Source organism: Acomys minous (genome assembly GCF_964271855.1).
Source record: "Acomys minous genome assembly, chromosome: 5".
NCBI classification, from domain to species: Eukaryota; Metazoa; Chordata; class Mammalia; order Rodentia; family Muridae; genus Acomys; species Acomys minous.
Genome location: NC_140494.1, coordinates 24,580,516 through 24,599,152, shown reverse-complemented (window position 1 = coordinate 24,599,152; position 18,637 = coordinate 24,580,516). Strand labels below are relative to the sequence as shown.

General features: G+C 37.3%; 2 protein-coding genes and 1 pseudogene across 15 annotated transcripts in view; 1 reads left to right on the top strand and 2 right to left on the bottom strand.

Annotated features, from left to right (window-relative positions):
• ABI1 (abl interactor 1) overlaps positions 1 to 15,320 on the top strand; it is an 85,270-nt gene extending 69,950 nt beyond the window's left edge. For 2 of the 12 annotated variants that reach the window (XM_084781981.1, XM_084781983.1), the window contains 4 exons: positions 1,453 to 1,626; positions 4,808 to 4,894; positions 8,623 to 8,808; positions 14,484 to 15,320. In XM_084781981.1, the coding sequence (XP_084638107.1) occupies positions 1,453 to 1,626; positions 4,808 to 4,894; positions 8,623 to 8,808; positions 14,484 to 14,659 (623 nt within the window). In that variant the 3' untranslated portion in view covers positions 14,660 to 15,320. Of the gene's footprint in view, positions 1 to 1,449; positions 1,627 to 4,807; positions 4,895 to 8,622; positions 8,809 to 14,483 lie in introns of all 12 variants that reach the window. The other 10 variants (XM_084781977.1, XM_084781982.1, XM_084781988.1 and 7 more) reach the window with 5 other exon arrangements.
• Positions 8,815 to 14,470, bottom strand: LOC311597714 (high mobility group protein B1-like; annotated as a pseudogene). The gene has a single exon. The product of its transcript is annotated as a high mobility group protein B1-like (transcript).
• A 937-nt stretch (positions 15,321 to 16,257) lies between the features above and the next one.
• Positions 16,258 to 18,637, bottom strand: part of PDSS1 (decaprenyl diphosphate synthase subunit 1) — a 39,775-nt gene continuing 37,395 nt past the window's right edge. For both annotated transcript variants that reach the window (XM_084781989.1, XM_084781990.1), the window contains one exon: positions 16,258 to 16,699. In XM_084781989.1, coding sequence (XP_084638115.1) covers positions 16,559 to 16,699 — 141 coding nt within the window. In that variant the 3' untranslated portion in view covers positions 16,258 to 16,558. The remainder of the gene's footprint in view (positions 16,700 to 18,637) is intronic.

The following is an 18,637-nucleotide window of genomic DNA, read 5'->3' as shown; positions in this document are numbered from 1 at the left end:
TTTTATGTTTATTGGATAAGCAAAAATTGTGACGTGTCTGTGTGCCAGTCTTGATGGGGGATGCATATGCAGCTGCTCCATTGCTGGTGGGGTTTGTTGATGTGCTCTCCTGACAAGAAACTCTGTGGTTGCCTAGTCCAGTTAAGCCAGCATCTCCTATCAGTTTTAGATATTAACCTCAGGGTACCAGTTCTCAAAAAAGATTTCTTCATAGATTTTTGAGGTCAAAACTATATTCGTTGCTTATCTTTTTCATTCGCATTCTGTTAGAGGTTTTCTCTAGAGGCTCCATGAAGTTGTTGTGAACTTGTATATTAATGCATTTTAAAGCTGTGTCGGTCGGGATGCAAATATGGTCATTTTGTATAGTTACAACCAGTCCAGGGACAACTTTTGGATCCTCTACTTTTTAAGAGTGGACTCAAAGACAAAAATATTTGTTAACCGTTTATTTAGAGCACTGACTTTCAGAGCAAGCAGCCCAAATCGGTCATCGACATGGAGGAGGAACTAGGTAGAAAGTTCAGTTCTTAGACCCTATCCTAGACCTGCTTAGTTAAAAATCCCAAGGGGACCCAGAAATCTGCATTACAACTATCCCTCACAGGGAGATTTTCATCAGTGCTGAAGCTTAAGAACAGTCAGTCCCAGGGAAATTCAGGAGCTGTATTTAGCAATGTTCATTCATAAGTGATAATATATTTAGTAGTGTTAAGAATAGCAGCTGAGTATTTAGTAACACTAATTATTTTAACAGTTGTTATTAAAAACAGAAAAATAGACTTAGCAGTTTAAATTTGTATTGTTTGTTTTATTACTTAACCAGATAGAATTTTGAATTGAATTCTGAAACTTGGCTGTGGAGAGGAAGTTGTTTATGAAGCAGTTATGAATGACCCATAGCTAACAGCTAGTGCTTTACCTCAAACTATCTGTGATACTAATTTTGTTGTAAAAAGCTCAATACAGTTGTCCATCGTTTCCTCAGGTGATTGATTCTTAGATATGTCCACTTCAGTAGATACAAAATTCTTAGATACTCAAGTTCCTTACAGAAAATGGTCTAGTTTGCAGACAGCTTACACATATATTCATTTTATATATTTCAGATTATCTCTAGATTTCTTGTCATACCAGTACAATGTAAATGGTGTGAGTGGTTATTATTGTACATTGTCTAGGGAACATTCTCAATTGTACATGTAGATAGCATTTGGGAATGTGCTTATCACAAAAGTTTAACAGTGCCCCATGTTCGAAGTGATTCATACTCTCTGTTCTTCTTGTTTATAAACATTGGAAGTAGAGCTAATTTGATTTTCATCCCTCTTTTTCTTTATTTTGTGCTCTGGACTTTACAAAGTAATGAGGCACCCCCCCCCCCCCCAAATCCTGCTACTTTTTGGGTGTATGTAATGCTATTGGTTGCCTTTGACTAATGCTTTTCAGCAGCCCCTGGCGCAGTTCCTGGTTCCCAGTATGGCACAATGACCAGGCAGATTTCCCGACACAACTCTACTACTTCTTCGACATCTTCTGGTGGATATAGACGAACTCCCTCTGTGACTGCCCAATTCTCTGCTCAGCCTCATGTTAATGGAGGGCCGCTTTATTCTCAAAATTCAAGTAAGCTTGTGTTTTGCAGGCATACAGCAATGGTGGAGCTCCTTTTGAAGGACATTACTTGAAACTATTATTTTTCACTGTGATAGACAACAATTTAAGCCATGCTATTTTATGCTTATTAATATTCATTCTTGAATAACTACCTTAAAGGTAACTGCTTATTACTTACTCTCCAAGATTCACTTGAGTATACTTAATCTACCAAAATTCAACAAATGCTTTAATGTGCTATTAGTATACTACAGTATAATTTGAACTGGAGAACAGAACAATCTTAAATTTTACTGGCATGATTTTTGATGCATACAAACTTAGTCAAAAGAATTTTTAAAAAAAACTAATAACAAGAAATTGCTGGCTATCACTTCTAAGGTAGTGACATCTTTTGAGATGCTTTCAATTGAAAACGCTTACAATGCCTGCTTACTTTCTCTGTCTGAATAATTCTAACAGATGGGAAGGATTTTCTTCTGATTTCTTTTTGTGCACTTGAAATTGCACATCTCAATACTAATTACAGCCAATGTTTAAAAGCTTTTACAGGGTTAGAAAATAGATTTAGAATTAGAAGGAAAAGGTTTAAATATCCAAGGATAGTCATTGAGTTCACTTTGCACATTAAGAATCTAAATCCAAAAAGGAAACTATTTGAAATAAGCCTGTTGTCCAGCAGTTGTTTTTCTCATGAAGTTACTGGGTGCAGATTGATAGGTTTTTCTATAGCAGCTTTTTTTTCTTTTTTAAGTGTTAAAGAACTGAATGTTCTATAAAAATAATGATGAGTACTCTGTATTTACATGGGGCTTTGCTTGGTTCTTTTATTTATATTCATATTACATGGGTGCTTTTTTGTTTTGTTTGTTTGTTCTTTTTTTTTTTTTTTTTTGTTAAAGACAAGGCCTTACTTTGTAGTCCTAACTGGCCTGGTGCTGCAACTCACTGGCCTTGATTTTGCAGCTTCCCTTCTTGTTGGGACAACAAGCAAGCAACATTGTGCCTAACTTGAGTAGGAGCTGTTGGTCTTTTGTGTATGTTTTTGAGTTACAGAATGATTGGGTTACAGCAAATTGAAAATCACATTGGCATAAATGTCTATATTCATGGAGAACCCCAGATTTACAGCTTTTTCCAGACCAGAATTTTCATTCAGGTTACTATGGAATATTAAACTGTTGTCTCATATTTTACCTCACACTCCCCTTGATGTTGGTATTGAATGGTAGCTTAGTGTCTGACTATCCCACAGCTCAATCATTTATCTCACTAGTTTTTGTTGTTATTCTGTGGGTTTTTTTTTTTGTCGTTGTTGTTCTGTTTTGTTTTTGTTTTTTTGAGACAGGCTATTCTGGAACTCACTCTGGAGGTCAGGCTGGCCTTGAATTCAGAGATCTCTCTGCCTCTGCCTCCTGAGGCCTGGGTTTAAAGGCATGTGCCACCATAATGATTTAGTTGTTTATCCCACTAGTTCATGAACTTTTGTTCCCTTTTCTGCCCTTTTAGATCCCATATTTATGTTTATTATCTCTCCTCCCTCACTTTGTCATATAGTTTATTATGCAAGTTGGGTTTTTATTTCAGCCCTCCACACTCGTCTAGTTTCACAACTGTTTGTGGGGCACGTTCTTAGTGAATATTTGCATTCTTGAAGCTGGAAAGCAAAACAGTCTCAGGTGTTAAGCATATTTTGTTTCATCCAGTTTCCCTTCTGTCTGAGCTGCTGGTACAGTTTTACTGGTTTGTGGCTGTTTAGTGTTGTGATGTGCATGATTTTCTCTCAGTACATGTGCTGATGATGAGCATCTTCATAGCTCATCTCTCTTCTCCCACAACTAACAAGCATGACTAGTCACTAAGGGTTCTTTTCTGGAAATTATTTTAGCTAGTAGGGGGGCTCCTTTGGTTTTATTTGTTGGTTTGTTTTAAAACCAATACTATCTAACACTTTAACTAGTCATCTCTATAACAAGGAAAGACAAGTTTCTGGTGAACTGAATGCTATTTTTAGTTCTGTAGGAAATATCAGCACATACATATTTCACTAATTTTGAACTTGGAACCTCTTTCACATTTTGATGCTTACCAACAAAATTTATACCTTGGATTACAGTGATAAGTTTTGATAAAATGATCTTGGGAACCCATAAAGTTGATTTTCTTGGTTAATGTAACATCACTTGTTGGTGACCACTGGGAAGCCAAGTCTTTCCATGTAAACGTGTTGACTTGTTCTGAGTCATCTGCAGCAGTCACTGTCTTGTTGAAGAGAGACAAAGTGAAAAAGTCTTTGCTTCTAGTTTGTGTCAGTCTTGGGTACATTTGGTAGTCACAGTGAACATTTGTTACCAATTTTCTATAAAGTATCTCCTGAAAAAGTTTACATGTTTTAAGCTAGCTAGTATCTTATTAGAAATTAATATAATGCAAGTAATTATACATTTTTACTGATTAGAGATTGAGTTTCCTTTTTCAGTATCCATAAAAAGACCATCTTTGATAACTTCTCATGAGAAACTGAATAAATTAATTGCATGGTACATAGAACAGTCTTGTCCCTTACTAAGTGTAGGGCTAATTTCTTACAAATAAAGCTGCCAACTTAAAAAGCAACAGAAGTATTATTTTGTGAGCAAGTTTCCTAGAGAATTGTGTAAATTTGAATATATCAGAGCTTTTAAAAAAGGAAACTGGTGATTTTATCAATGTGTTTATGCCTGTAATCAACAACTGTTAAACATTTGTAACATAACCTTACAACTAGATAAATCTGTTAAGTTTACAGAGTTACAGGATAACAGTACTTTGGAAGGCTCTGTAGGTATTTAATTGTGACATTTTTACAAGTCTTTCTTTATAATTTGAAAACACTGTGCTAAAATAAATGCTAGAGTAAATTAAAAAGTTCCCCCAAATAATATAAATCCTAGGTTAAAAGTAAGTGTATTTGTTCTTTTATGCATGTACTCATGTGGCTAAACACAGCTTTGCCTTAAGTTCTGTGGGGACAAGAACTTGAAGAAGGCAGCAGGGTTTGTTTGTTTGTTTTTGTTTTGTTTGTTTTCATTTGCAGACTGTTCTTGGCATACTTATTTATGTTTGTGGTCCTTGTAACTGACTTCTGCTTTTTGTTTGTTTCCTTTTCTTTCTTTATCTGTTTCACTCCCACACTGTGTCTTGCTGCCAGTTTCTATTGCCCCACCTCCTCCCCCTATGCCTCAGTTGACTCCACAGATTCCTCTCACAGGCTTCGTGGCCAGGGTGCAGGAAAACAGTAAGTCTGGAAACCCAGCTGTCAGAGGTTAGAGGCTGTCTCCTCTAGCATGCATGGCTGCCAGTCACCTTTCCCTTCTTCTCACTGAGAAGCTAATCTTGCCCTGAAGACTAGGTGCAGATGTGCTACTGAAACTGAAGAGCACGGGCTTCAGTTCTTCTCCTGTGTGCATGATTACTGACCCATACCAATCTCAAAACTGCAGGGTTCTTAAATACTTAGATGAGATCTGTTGTTATTTGAATATTTTTAAGCAAAAAGTATTGAAACACAGAATGCAAGTTTTTAAGGCAATCTCTAATAGTTGGGAAAATTAGAAAACATTTTGCAGCTGGGTATGGTGGTGCATGCCTATAATCTGAACCCTTGGGAGGCTGAGGTAGGAGCTTAGGAAAATGTGTACTCTAACAATTTGTCAATATATAATTACACTGTACATTTATCAGGAAATTGAGACAGTGCCCCACCCCCTCCTTTAATAGCACAATATTTTTAGGAAGGACCAATGAGGTGGCTCAGTGGGTAAAGACCCTTGTCATCAACCATGATGTTCTGAATTCTAACTCCAGAAACATATATGGTATAGGAGAGAATTTACTCCAGTAAATTGTTCTCTAATTTCCACACATATACAAGATTAATAAACGTAAAAAAAAGTAATTAGACAATGAGTGTAAATTGAAACCTGTATGAAGCTTCATTACTAAGAATGGGTCTTGGGGCTGGAGATAGGGCTCAGTGGTTAAGAGCACTTCTTCTCGCAGAGGACCCGGGTTCAGTGCCCAGCACCCATATTGCAGCACACAACAGTCTTCCAGTTCCAGAGAACCCAGTACTTGGGGCTCTGCACTCATGTGATACCTGTTGACAAAGCACTAAGATACATAAAAATAAATATAACAACCCCTGGATCTCCAAAGAATAAACGGATCACAGGCACGTTGTTGGTCTCAGGGGCTAGCAGGTCAAGTGGGATCTGGGTCATGCCCTGGCCAGTGACTGAGGGATTGATAGGCCTGGGGATCACATTCCAGGTGTCAACCTGTCAATTTTCATAAGCTTTATCTTAGTGAACTAGGCCTAATAACTTATATTCAATATTTTAATATGGTAGATGCTGTCATTGCTGATAACCTTTGAGGTTACAGAAGATTCTATATGTCCAGAGTGAACATTGTGTGGCAAATGAAAAATACAATTGTTTAATTATTCAAAGTCAAGCATAGAGATTAAGATAATTCTAATTTACTTCATTTGGGGTCTCTCTAACTATAAATTAAGAATTGTTGGAGTAACGAGCAACTACTTGAGCAGCCCATCCTTCAGGAAAGTATATTTGTTGCAAATTCTGTCTGCTTTGGCTGACTCTCACATTGCTTCTCTCATTCCCTTCTTTCCACCAACTGAACATCTTTATTCAGTGTTACATATTAGGCTTTGGTAAGGGATTCGAACAGTTTAGGACAGTCTCCTCCTTCATGAGATATATGAGGGGCTTATTGTAAATGTAGATTTAAAAATTTGAAATTTCTAAGTGCAAGCTTTCTTCAGTTTAAACATCCTGTGTTCAGGTATTTAAAAATGAATGAATCTTAGGTGCTTAAAAGTAAGCAATAAGAGTAAATTACTAGTTACTGCAACCTCCTTCCCACTTTTGATGTTCTTGGTAATTGTACCCAGGGCCTGTACATGCTAGGTAAGTTGCTCTAAGACTGAATTACATTCTCAGTTAGGAAATTTTAGTAGCTATTGGGCATCAACTTCGGGGATCTAGAGTTTATTAACAAACTGGTAACTGGAAAAAACAAAACCCGGCACTCTTACAAATTACTGCCAAAGAGATATCTTGACAAAATGATTTCTGCTCTTTTTACTAAGCTTACATGATGTTGATCTTATTATTAACTCCACTGATATTCCAAGTTTTTAAATCAAGTTAAAATTGAGGAATTGTATGTCTGCACTTTAAATATTTTATGAAGTGCACATACTTTATGTGATTTTTAAATGACAGTGTTCTGGTACTCTGAGAAAGTGGCAATAAATGTATATAGCTGTAACCTAATCTGGTTTACGATATGAGCCCCTAATGTCTTAGGCCTTTCATTATTAACACCAGAAAGGCTTTTGGACTAAATATGCATAGTGTTAGGTAAAGTATTAGGGCAGAAGATTGGATAGATCGGACTTTTGCCATAAAATTGGAGATAAGCCAACATATACGTCATGGCAGTTGAGTGGAAATCTTTAACTAGCTCGTTGTAGAAATGAAGCTGTTTAGGAAATCCAACAAACATGTAGTAAAGTGTATACTCTAAGCCAGTTAAGGGTATGTGCTGTGCTTGCTTGATGCCAGGATGGGTCCTATCCACATCAGAAAGCTTTATGGAGGTAGTAATATGCAGACGTACAATGTTATCAGTGATGCGCTGGACAACCCAACTGTTGATCTGTTGGATCGCTGTGAGTGAGCATCACCACATATAATTTACTTTGTATTATCCTTTTCACCTTAAGCATAAAACTAGAAATCACAGAATTGAAGCAATGAACATTTTCCTTCTTTTTCTCTCCCTCTCTTTTTGAAAAACAAGGGCCTCTTTGTTTAGCTATGGATGGCCTAGAATTAGCTGTGTGGACCAGGCTGGCCTTGAACCCACAGAGACCCACCAGCTTCTGCCTCACAAGTGGTGGGATTAAAGGCATGCATCACCTTCCATGATTTCCCCCTCTCCTCTAGACTTTTAAAGGAATTTGTGGAGTAGAAGTTTGAGCATTAGTTATGTTATCTTTGAGTTTCTTAATTCTAGGAGCACTGGTGGCCCAGTAAGTACGGTTCTGGTCCCACATTCCCATTTCACTGTTAACACTTTAAATTCTTTACAGCATGCGTGCACACACCTAGCCATCTAGAATCTGAAGTGTGATTCATTTTTATTGTTTGTTTATTTTTGTTTCTTTTAAAATTACTATATTTTTAATATTTTATGTTTAAATCTTAATTGTGTTTAATTTAGAAATTGGATCTTGAGGATCTGTTCTCATCTCATGCACTGCTTTATTAGCCATAATGCACAATCTTAGTTTCCTTCCTACATTAATTTTGATTGTGAATATAGCTAATACTTTTAAAGATACTTAATGCAATTTTCTAGTTGGTAATTATTTTTTGTTTTTGTTAAAATTTAAGTAAGAATAGAAAACAAGCAAACAAAACCCTACATGAAGGTGCAAACCTTATACTACTAACTTGACTTTTCACTCCACTAAAACAATAAATAAAAAATATGTCCACTTGAGATGTAGTTTCTAGGGCATTAAAGCTATTAAAAGCCAAACTGAGGGCATGAATATACCTAGTAAAAACTACCAAACCTCTCATGTAAGATATGTAATGCTATTCCAAATGACAGTCTCCTTAGGCAGCCAGGCCTAGTGGAACATTTGTTTTTACTTGACACAGGATAAGGAAACTTCTTTACTCCTGTAATTCTTATGAAAGTAGATAGTATATTCTAACCTCTTGCATTCATTAATTTTTAGTACTTATTATGCTTATTTTAGCTCATTTTATTATTGTAAAATTATACTAAAAAGCAGTATAAACTTTAACACACCCAGCTTTTATTTCTAATCACTGCATGTTTTACATAGTGCATGTTATATTGTTAAATTCTGTTAATTTCAAAATTTTACTTTAGGCTAATTACTTGTCTGAATCCTTTTAGTTGCTGATAGCCCAACTCCTCCACCACCTCCTCCACCAGATGACATTCCCATGTTTGATGACTCTCCACCTCCTCCGCCACCTCCTCCAGTGGACTATGAAGATGAGGAAGCTGCAGTAGTTCAGTATAGTGACCCATATGCAGACGGGGATCCTGCATGGGCTCCTAAGAACTATATTGAGAAAGGTGAGGTACTGTTATCATGGATTGGTGTGAAGTGCAGTAATCTAATTGCAGAGTTCTATTACTGTTTAAAAAAAAATCCATCCAGTGTTTCTTACCTGGAACTGTCTTATCAGTCAAAATGGTAACCCTGTACTTAACACCGACTTAATATACTTTGTGTTCTTCATGATTATGAAAAGGAGTCTTTATTTCTTTATATTTTGAATTAAAATTGTTAGATGTACCTTTTCAAACCATGTGTGCTTCTGCTTCAGATTAACTTGTTTGTCCTTGTTTTCTAGAGCAGTTATAGCACAAAACTGAGTTAAGCTACTTACTGAGGCCATAAGTAATTAATGATAGTTTTTAACTCCCCTCCAACCCACAGCTTCTCTTGCCCCTCTTTTCTACTCCTTTTTTTTTTTTTTTAATTCAAGGCCAGGTATAGTTTAGATTTTGCAGGCTATATTGACTCAACTGGTTTGTACTCAAAGTCAGATGTTTATATCTATGTGTGTGTGAGTAGCTGTAGCTGTGTTGAGTGAAACTTTATTTACAAAAACTAGCAGTAGGGGGCTGGAAAGATGTCACAGACTTAAGGGCATTTCTTGTTCTTGCAGGTTTAGTTTCCAGCATGCACATGGTGGCTCACACCCATCTCTAACTATAGTTCTAGGGGATCTGATGGGTGGGGCCTTCTGACTCCCACCACCAGGCACACAAGTGGTTGCACATACAGTTAGGCAGACAAAACACTCATACACAGAAAATAAAACTTAAAAGAATTAAATGTAAATACATGAATGGTGATGGGTTAGTTTGCCCTTGGGCTATTATTTGTTGATTTTTAGTGTAAATCTAATTAATAGTTAGCAGGTTTGCCATTGGGCTATTGTTTGTTGGTTTTTAGTGTAAATCAAATTAATAGCAGGATTAAGCCAGGCATGGTGGTGTACACTGAAAGTCACAGCATCCAGTAAGATCTCTGTGAAGTTTACAATACCCTGCTCTATATACTGAATAGCCCTACCTTCCTTCTGCCATGGGCAGAGAAAAGTTAGGATTAGTGTTCTACTTGGGATTCTGTTGCTGAGATAGAGCAAGAGCAACATGACTGAAGTAACTTGGGGAAGAAACGGTTTATTTCCTTTTTTGTTTTTGTTTTTTGTTTTTTTTTCAAGACAGCGTTTCTCTGTGTAGCCTTGATTGTCCTGGACTTGCTTTGTCGACCAGGCTGGCCTGGAATTCACACCCACCTGCCTGCCTCTGCCTCCCGAGTGCTGGGATTAAAGGTGTGCGCCACCACGCCCAGCTGGGTTTGTTTCTTATAGTTTAGGGAAGTGGGCAAGAGACTAGAAGCTATGGAGGAGGAGCACTACTTACTTACTAGAAGCTGTGGAGGAGGAGCACTGCTCACTTACTAGAAGCTGTGGAGGAGGAGCACTGCTTACTTACTAGAAGCTATGGAGGAGCACTGCTCACTTACTAGAAGCTATGGAGGAGGAGCACTGCTTACTTACTAGAAGCTGTGGAGGAGGAGCACTGCTCACTTACTAGAAGCTGTGGAGGAGGAGCACTGCTTACTTACTAGAAGCTATGGAGGAGAAGCAGTGCTTACTTACTAGAAGCTATGGAGGAGGAGCACTGCTCACTTACTGGCTTGCTTCTCTTAGCTACTCAGCTTGCTTTCTTTCTTTTTTAAAGAGGCACTTTATTTAATTTTTTTTGAAATATTTATTTAGTTTTATGTGAATGAGTGCTCTATCTGCATGTATACCAGAAGAGGGCATCAGGTCAAATTACAGATGGTTGTAAGCCATCATATAGTTGCTGGGAATTGAACTCAGGACCTCTGGAAGAGCGTTCAGTTCTCTTAACCTCTGAGCCATCTTTGCAGCTCCCTCAGCCTGCTTTCTTATTGCATCCTGAACCACACACAATGGACTACTGCCACCCACATCAATCACCAGCCAAGAAAGTGCACTACAGACTTAGAGGCCAATCTTACAGAGACATTTTTTCAATTAAGATTCCCAGATATGTTTCTGGCTTGTGTCAACTAATTTTGTAGACATATTTAAAGTCTTAATTACCATTTTTGTAATGACAAGATGATAAAACCTGTTTAACTTGGATCAATAGTTTGACATAACTATTCCAAAAGCCTCATTCTTATTATAACTCAACTTTCACCTATTGTATGCTGATGTGATCCTATTCTCTGTATTAAACTAATAGATTTAAATTCCAGAGAGCCTTCACAGTAGATACAGAAGGGAAAGTTTGATCCTTTATGTTGATTAGATCCTGGAGAATAGAATTGACGTCAAATTATTATTAATGGTTAAATAATGGTAAGAGAAATCATATGAGGAAGAATGAGTTGAGACCCTTACACTAACAAAGAAAACCTAGAAAACAAACATAATGTGTCTCAGTAGTTCTTTGACCCATTTGATTAAGAGGAACTGAGAACATGAAATATTTTTTGTTCTGCTCAAAGACTTGACTGCTTTGGTCTTTGTCAGTCAGTATAAAGTCAATATACACCCCTGAATCTCACCTCCTGTGATTCGACAAGAGTGTTATCAAAGTTATCTAAAGAGCTTTTCTTTTTTTCATTGGTTTTGTGTGTGTGTGTGTGTGTGTGTGTGTGTATTTTGAGACAGGGTTTCTCTGTGTAGCCTTGGCTGTCCTGGAATTGCTTTGTAGACCAGGCTGACCTCGAACTTACAGAGATCCGCCGGCCTCTGCCTCCTGAGTGCTGGGATTACAGGACTGTGCCACCATGCCCAGCTAAAGTTGTTGAACTTTTGTACTCATTTGATTGTTTTGCTAGTTATTTATCCAAAGATTTTTTAAATTAAAAAACTAGTTCAGAATGTCAACAAAATAGCTGCACTTTTTTTTTTTTTGGCAATTACAGAGTGGTAGTCAGTTAACAGAACAACAGTTATCTTCATATATGCTGCATCACAGATAAGTGAAGATGGGTAAAAAACAAAGAAAGAAAAAACACGCAAAAACAAAACAAAACAAACAAAAAAGGAAAAGGAAAACAAAACAAAAAACCCCTACTATTCCTATACACAACTAATTTGTGCTGTGCACCAACAAGAAGTTGCTTTAAATTTCCATGCCAATTTACAGTCCCCAGACTGTACTAGTCAAGGTCGGTGGCCACTGACAATACCACCAGGACAGGGCTAGCTAAAGACACATTTGGCAGTATGTTAACTATGCAAAAAAAGACACTGTACAGTTTAAAAACAAATCTTACAGAGCCTTACATTTCAATTTTTTTTCTTTAAAAGAAGTAAGTTGTGTTCAGGGGGCTTAAATGCTTTATGGACAAAAACAAACAAACAAAAAAACTGTACTAGAACCAACTTACTCATCATCATCTACTTCCTCTTCCTCCTTGTCTTCCTCTTCCTTCTTTTTCTTGCTCCTTTGAGCCTTGACCACCGCCTTTTTCGCTGCATCAGGCTTCCCTTAGCTCTGTGGGCAGCTGTACCCTTTAGCACTTCTCCTTCCGCTTGGCCGCCTCCTTCTCACAGGGCTGCTTGTCGTCTGCAGCGGTCTTGTTCCACGTTTCTCCTAGTGTCTTTGCAGCATCGCCAGTGGATAAGCCAGAGGGTTCTCCCTTAATTTGGGGGCAGTACTCAGAATAGAACAAGAAGGCCGAAGGAGGCCTCTTGGTGCCTTGGGTCCGTGAACTTTTTGGTCTCCCCTTTGGGGGGATGTAGGTTTTCATTTCTCTTTCATAACGAGCCTTGTCAGCCTTTGCCATGTCTTCAAATTTCCCCTTTTCTTTAGCAGACATGGTCTTCCTCCTCTCTGAGCACTTCTTGGAAAACTCTGAGAAGTTGACAGAACATCCGGGTGCTGCTTCTTGTGCTCCTGCCGGCAGGTTTGCACAAAGAATGCGTATGAAGACATTTTGCCTCTCGGCTTCTTAGGATCTCTTTTGCCCATGTTTAGTTGATTTTCGCCGCACAGTCACCCGGTGCCTGTCTGGCTTGCACATGCCTCGGTGTCTCTGTGGAGCTCAATGTACAGCAGTGGCTGCGAGAGTGGGAGCCAGACGCCGCCAAAGTTATTTTTATAGGACTTAAGTCTATTTCTTTCGTTTATTTTTAGGCTTTGATACACTATTGTGATCATAATCACCAAAGTCTGATTTTTGTTGCAGAACTAAAATGGAAGGAAATGGGCTTGTAGAATCCACTTAGTACAGTGTTTTGTAAGGAGAAAAGACTGCCTATTGAACTTAATAAATGGTGGCAGCCCATCAATACTTCACGTCTTTCCCTAGTTCACTAATTTACAGTTATTAAGGAGACAGGCCATCTTTCTCAGGGGAAAAAATCCTGTTCCTAATCCTGGACCATCATAAATGCTTTTAAAAAAATTAATATTTCAAGAAGAAAAAAAAGAGATACTGCTAAGACTAAATGAAGTAAATTAAAAATTATCACTTAAGTTATGTATCAGTCACATTTAGAGGAAAATTACATATACTTTTAAAGTTATTTTATAAAAATGGATTTAAGGGGATATTTAAATCCACAAACTAGTAGTGCATGTAAGCCGCATTCCCGTTCTTAACAGTATACAGACAGAGTATGGTAACTGCAAAGGAGTATCTTGGACTTTGGGTTACACTTGCTGGGCTTTCCCTTATTTTGCCTTCTTTAAAAACAAAACTTTTAAAATAGGTAGACTTGTTTTTTCCATTTTAAAAATCTGAGTTTATCTCCATCAATTATCATTGGATTTTGAGTAAGTAGATTTATTTCCCAGTAAATGCATGGTGTGGACAAATTAGCTTGAGTTGTTAATCTGGTTTACTGAATGGCTATGTTGCCTTGTAATATAATGTGTTTGTAAAATAGTACTTTACATAGCTACTTCATGGATATTTGTCTGAATGAATAGAAATACTAAACAAACTCCAATTTCAATGCTTGGTTCTGTGGGAATGTAGGCCAATAATCCTAGCACTTGGGATGCTGAGATAAAGCCAAAAATCTGAGACCAGTCTAAGCTAAATAGTAAGATCTTGCCTCAGAAAACCAAAAACATAACTAAAACCACCTGATCTCAGAGATTTTTAACAATAGTTCTTTCATTTATTTTATGGGGGAGGGGGACATGCCACCTTGTGTATGAGGATCAAGTGACAAATTACAGTTAGTTCTAACATCATGGGACTCTGGGGATCAAATTCAGATCATTATGCTTGGCAGCAAGTGCCCTTACAAGCTGACGTTTCTTAATGAGATTTAGTAGAACCCAGTGTCGTCTTTAGTGTGATTGTATTGTCAGTGTGGCCATAATATCAGGTTAGTGATTTATGGACTTGGTTGGTCACTTAATTACACTGATAGAAAAATTAAGTCCAGATGGCCGGGTGTGGTGATGTACGCCTGTTATCCCAGCACTCAGGAGGCAGAGGCAGGTGGGTCTCTGTGAGTTCGAGGCCAGCCTGGACTACAAAGCGAGTCCAGGACAGCCAGATCTCCATAGACAAACCCTGTTTTGAATAACCAAGAAAAGAAAAGAAAAATAAATTTGTTCCTCATAAAAATACTTTGTTCTTCTATACTATAGATTTAATTGGCATTGCATTTTTAAAATTTCAGTAGAGGTTGGAGATAATCCTCTCATGTCCTACTTTGTTTTCTCTACAGTTGTTGCAATATATGATTATACAAAAGACAAGGATGATGAGCTGTCCTTTAAGGAAGGTGCAATCATCTATGTCATAAAGAAGAATGACGATGGCTGGTTTGAAGGAGTTTGCAATCGAGTGACTGGACTCTTCCCTGGGAACTATGTTGAATCAATCATGCACTATACTGATTAGTTTCCCCCCTTATTTCTTTTGTTTTCTTTTCATATAGGTTAATACTCCGTCATACTGTGGGACTATATGGCTAACAGAATTGTTTTAATGTTTAAAATGTGCCCATATTTTCAGGACATGTTTTATTGGTATATTTGGATGTCTACCTGTAAGCATAAATTTTGGAGGCAGTTCAAATATTGTTGAATAGCAATTTATACCAGAGACTGCCTATAATTGATTATGCATATGTGCTCACACCTTGATAAGTTTATGACCAGCCTAAATAATCTGGGGATGTGGGTTATTATGTTTAACAAATCATGGTTCAGAATGCACCATTACATGTTTCAGTGCAGCATGGTCACTAACATTATGTCAGACTAGTAGGAAAACCAGAAAACTTCAATGCTGGTGCTGGTCATACTTTTGGTTTCAATTCTCATTTTTAAAAAATACTGTGTTTAAAGCATGCATAAAATTTTATGTATTGAAATATACTTAACAATTCAAAATGCTTCCAATTTGTGTAACACTTATCTGGAGTACTCATACTTGAGTCTCTAAGTTCTCCATGTGAAATGAAAGATGATCTGTAATGTTGTAATTTGTATCTAAGTTTTTTAATGAGTGAAATTTGCATTATAAATTTTTCCATTCATAAATACATAAGTGAACCAAAGGATTTTGTCCTCTCCTTTACTGGTTTGCTTTAAACATGTGTGCTCATGCACATGCAGGCACACTCAAACCCCCAAAAGATTTATTGCAAAATTATGGTTCTATTTTCTCAATGCATTAGCTTGAAAATATTTTTAGCTTTATCTTAGTGTGTCCAAACAGCAATGTGACAGAATTTTGGAGATTTTGGAGCTAAACAGTGTGTCAGAGTAAGCACATGGTATTCTGTGGGTAAAATTCTGAAGGAGTGCCGCACTAGTCCTTTAGTTTTAATGAAACTGAATTTACACTGGTTCAGTGAAAGGAGAATCTTTTACATATTGTAAACGTGGATGCAATTAATTTGTGGATAGGTATATTAATCCATTACCTGGCACTAGCAACATAAAATTTTACAATTGGGAAAGAAAGTAGGCATGTAAAAAGGTAATAAGCAGGTTTGTATTGTAACTGAAATGCAACACATGCACTTTGTGTGTCTCCTTGATTTAAGGGAGGGCTTGAGGGATATTTCTCTTGTATATAACTGTACTGCTTAGGATATTAAAGTAGAGCACACAAGTGTGGGTTTCTATGTATTGAGGATTACAGATTTATGACAGCATAGTAAATGGTGAGAGCAGTGCAAATTAAAGACCATTGTTCCTACCAAATCAATAACTATTCCATATATATTTTACCTTGTTATTTTTGAAGTATGTCACTAGTGATCAGATAGCTATATTATGCTTTTTCTTTTTAAAAGCAGAATGTTTTCTTAATTTGTAAATAACCTGTTGTCTAAATTTTATCTACAGTCTTTTATAATAAACTATGCTCCTATATGAAAAAATTTGGATATTGTTAAAATATAACTAATGTGGATTTAAATTTAAATACAGACTTCAAAATTCTCTGACCTTTAAATCTTATGGTAAAACAAAGACAAACCACTTGAATTTTAACATTGATTATTTATTTGTGTAATGGCTTTACATGTGGGCATTAACAGTGTAAACAATACCACATATAACCATCAGGGTACCTCGATTAGAATTTATAGGACTATAATGACACTGGTTTAATTACATTTAAAAAGTTTTCTGAAAAACTTTGCCAATAAAAAAATTGCCCATCCATAAGGTTGAAATTATTTTTTAAAATGATTTTTGGTTATCTGCACATGAAGCAAATGGTGTTTCACAAAATTCATTAGGCACAGTCTGGTGAAATAGCTGCCAGAAAGAACAGAAAGAATAGTCATTTGTCTCTTGTAAGCACTGTCTCTGAAAGCTGGATGAGGGCATCCCTTTCTGTGGATGGTCTAAGTTTCCTGATCTCTCTTACGGCTTCATGGCAGTACCGCTGAGCGAGGTAGGTTGTTTGTTGCACGCCGTCACTCTAGGAGACAACAAAGCAGAGATCACTGATAGCTCCTGGCTGGCTGCTACAGTATACTAACGCGTTCTGAGATCAGATGAGCTGTGCAGTTACTAGTCAGACTAGCAGTGAAGTTCTCTTCATAGCACGTGCCTGCTACTTTACCTCTTCATATAGAAACACGTCTTAGCTCTATCAGCACATGCAGAAATCAGCTGTCAGGTAGCCAGCTATTTACTATTATTTTTACAAAAGCATTAAGATGTTTAAAAAGTTCTACCTAATCTGGGCAGTGGTGGCACAAGCTTTTAATCCCAGCACGTGGAATACCTGAGATCAAGGACAACCTGGTCTACAGAGTGAGTTCCAGGACAGCCAAAGCTATATATAGAAAACCCTATCTTGAAACAAACAAAAAAGTCATATCTATACAAAATGTCATCTGATTTTAAAGTGAAAATCTAAATGGGTTTATGATGAAAATGCTGGTTTCTGCTATCGGTTGCCTTTCCTCTGGAAAAGGCGCAGTCCACTCACAGTTCCCTAATCTAAGCATTATCTTCATATGTTCAGTTCTTCTGTGGATACCTTTATCATCATGCGGATCTACTTCTGGTTTCCTCGTGTTTGAGGACACTGCTTCTGCCCTCTGTGCACTAAACACTCCCTTCTCCAAAATACTATATTCTTAGCATATGGTTAAAAAGCTTTGCTCAGAACATGACTGAGTTTAGTTTTCTATGCCATCCTGTAAAGAAGCATGGCTTCTCTCCTTGGTGTTTCAACACATGTTGCTTAAGTACCTGTGCAGACAACCTACCACAAAGGATATGTGCAAAACCAACATTTTACAATTTTCTTTTTGAGAACCCTGGCTGGCCTGGAACTCCGATCCATCCGCCTTTGTCTTCCCAGTGCTGGGATTAAAGGATTGCATGATCACAATCAATGAGAAACCAACTTTTTAATTTTCTTAAGTGTGACTACACTTGCCTGAAGACTTATTTAGTAGTTTAACTCAGTAGAGAATTCCAAGTGTTTGTTCACTTGGATGTCCATTTGGGAGGCCTTCCTCCACCATCTTCTGGTATCCAGTATTTCCATTGCAAAGAGCCAGTTTTGGTATCTTTGCTTTTTGTAGTGACCACTTTGTAGATTCTCTTCCTGAAATATCTATTACATTATGGCCTTTACACACATACATACATACATACATATGTACGTACATTAATTACACTTTATTCTTATTGATCCCTTCTGCTGTCGTATCCAATCTCCACTTGTTACTGGTCCTCGTTCTCAAGGTTATCCCTTTCTTTTTTTATGTAAATATATTCCATTAACTCTTCCTCCTCTGCTTTAAGATCTTTTTTCTCCTTTTATGGTCTACACATGTACAAATTTAAGTCTGTTGATGAGAAATGATTTTTTTTAAACTAGTTTATTTTGTCTAACATGATCTCTAGTTCCATCCATGTTTTAGTAAGTGTCATAACTTTATTTTTAATTATGTGTGTGCTGGAATGTGGGTATGTGCATGGTGAGTGTAGGTGCCACATAGACTAGAAGAGGGTATCTGAACTCCTGAAACTGGAGTCACGGGCAGGTCCTCTTGAAATGGAAGCCATTTCTCCAGCTCTGATTTCATTTTCTTTATGGCTGGATAAAATTCCATTGTGCGTATGTATCACATTTTTTTTTATTTACCAGAACATGAACACCTATTTCTTAGCTACAGAAAAGGTCTAACAGTAAACGCGCGGACTTCAAATATCTCTGGTTATATACTGTCCTAAGGGTCCATCAGACGTATGTCTGGGAGTGGTGCCGCTAGGTCATATGTTATTTCTCTGCATGGACTTCATAGGAGCCTCATGACTTTACCTTTCCATTAGCAGTAAATAAGGGTTCCTTTTGCCCTGCACCCTTACCAGCAGTCATTGTTTTCTTGATAATCTA